This window comes from Anastrepha obliqua, chromosome 6 (assembly GCF_027943255.1).
Source record: "Anastrepha obliqua isolate idAnaObli1 chromosome 6, idAnaObli1_1.0, whole genome shotgun sequence".
NCBI classification, from domain to species: domain Eukaryota; kingdom Metazoa; phylum Arthropoda; class Insecta; order Diptera; family Tephritidae; genus Anastrepha; species Anastrepha obliqua.
In genome coordinates this window covers 44872156-44873526 of record NC_072897.1, presented here as the reverse complement: position 1 = coordinate 44873526, position 1371 = coordinate 44872156, and the positions used below count along the sequence as shown (strand labels likewise).

The window sequence follows — 1371 nt, the reverse complement described above, 5'->3', positions numbered from 1 at the left end:
CATTTCTAATGAGGTTCCTGGCGGCTAGGAATAAAAAGCTATTGGTTGGAGATCCTTGAAATATAAATTAATATAGAGGTAGACAAGGAAATTATACGGGTTAGGATATTAACCCAAACGTCGGTGGGAGAAGGGGCTGCTACCACCGGCGGGTACAGTGAAGGCGGAAGCTGTGTCGCCAGCGGCCACACCTCTACAAAAACAATCGTGAAAAACAAAATCGCTATGCAGCGTGCGGGTGTCATAGTTCAAGTAGACTCGGACCTGGAAAGCACAGCTAGCGTAAATACCGCAGAAGAGGATGCTTTACTTAACTCTTCGGTAAAACTCGATGGTACCATTTCGGACAGTACGAATAGGCCTAGAGTAAAGCCAAGTAAGGAGGGGTTGAAAGCTAAGTCGAGATACAAAGCTGCGGTCAAGATCTGCGATCGACTTGGAGGTATGGCCCATCTGACACAAGCAGAAGCGGAAAGACTGGCATGGGCTAGGGAGGACGTAGAAAAAGGCCGCGCATATTTTGCAACACGTGCTGGATGTGCCGCATCGAACCCAAAGTTCGCAAACCAGGTAGAGGAGCAAAATCGCGAAGCACTCAACCTGAAGAACCATCCACATCTAAAGCACCGGCGGCAGTCAGTGAGGTAGCCAAGAAGCACTTGGCCGCGTCGCTTACTGATCGCAGTAACCCTTTGGGACGAATAACGCAGGAGCAATGGAAGGTAGTTGAGATGAAGCTACTGGAGGCTCTTTTCGCAAAAATTGACGCTGATCCGAGCGCAACAATGCCTACATTTGATGGAGCAGGTTGGGTCAGTGGCGTGAAGATAATAAAATGTAAAGACGACCTCACTCTCATACGGGTTAAGGAAACGGTGAAAAGACTTCAAGGCCTATGGGAAGGGGCATCTGTTGAAATCGTGGATCGGAGTTGCATACCAACGATACCGAAAGCTAAGGTGCTGATACCGCGCACGGTCAATCCAGAGTATGCCTTAAAACTCCTGCAACGACAAAATACGGATGTTCCTACCGATGATTGGAAGATGTTGAAGGTGGCTAAATCAGCAAGTGCGGATGGAGGCCAAAACTGCATCATCCAAATTAATAAAACAACGGAGGACATCTTATATGCAAGGCTTGGGAAGAGTATGGCGTAGAGTATTGGCAGCGTGTACCTTTGCCTCAAAAAACGCAGCCCAACAGATATAAATCAGAACACGCTGGAAACTGTGGAGATGGAGAAGGATCTCGGCAAAGAAGACATCCTCGAAACCGCCCTAAATCTACAAGAAGTCTATAAGAAGTCAGAAGGTCCTTCAGCTAAATCTTCCCAAAAGAATCTAGAAGGGGCCAACTACGATGTGGGTC

The 1371-nt window shown here is 47.7% G+C and overlaps 1 protein-coding gene across 1 annotated transcript; it reads left to right on the top strand.

The window, feature by feature from the left end:
* The first annotated feature begins 536 nt into the window (after window positions 1-536).
* On the top strand, window positions 537-1160 carry LOC129250447 (uncharacterized). The gene has a single exon (XM_054890068.1). The coding sequence runs from the start codon at window positions 537-539 to the stop codon at window positions 1158-1160; it is 624 nt and encodes a 207-aa protein (XP_054746043.1).
* Window positions 1161-1371: the final 211 nt, after the last annotated feature.

Excerpts from the sequence above, each read along its gene's own strand:
- LOC129250447 (XM_054890068.1), top strand. The coding sequence starts at position 537 with ATGTGCCGCATCGAACCCAAAGTTCGCAAACCAGGTAGAGGAGCAAAA.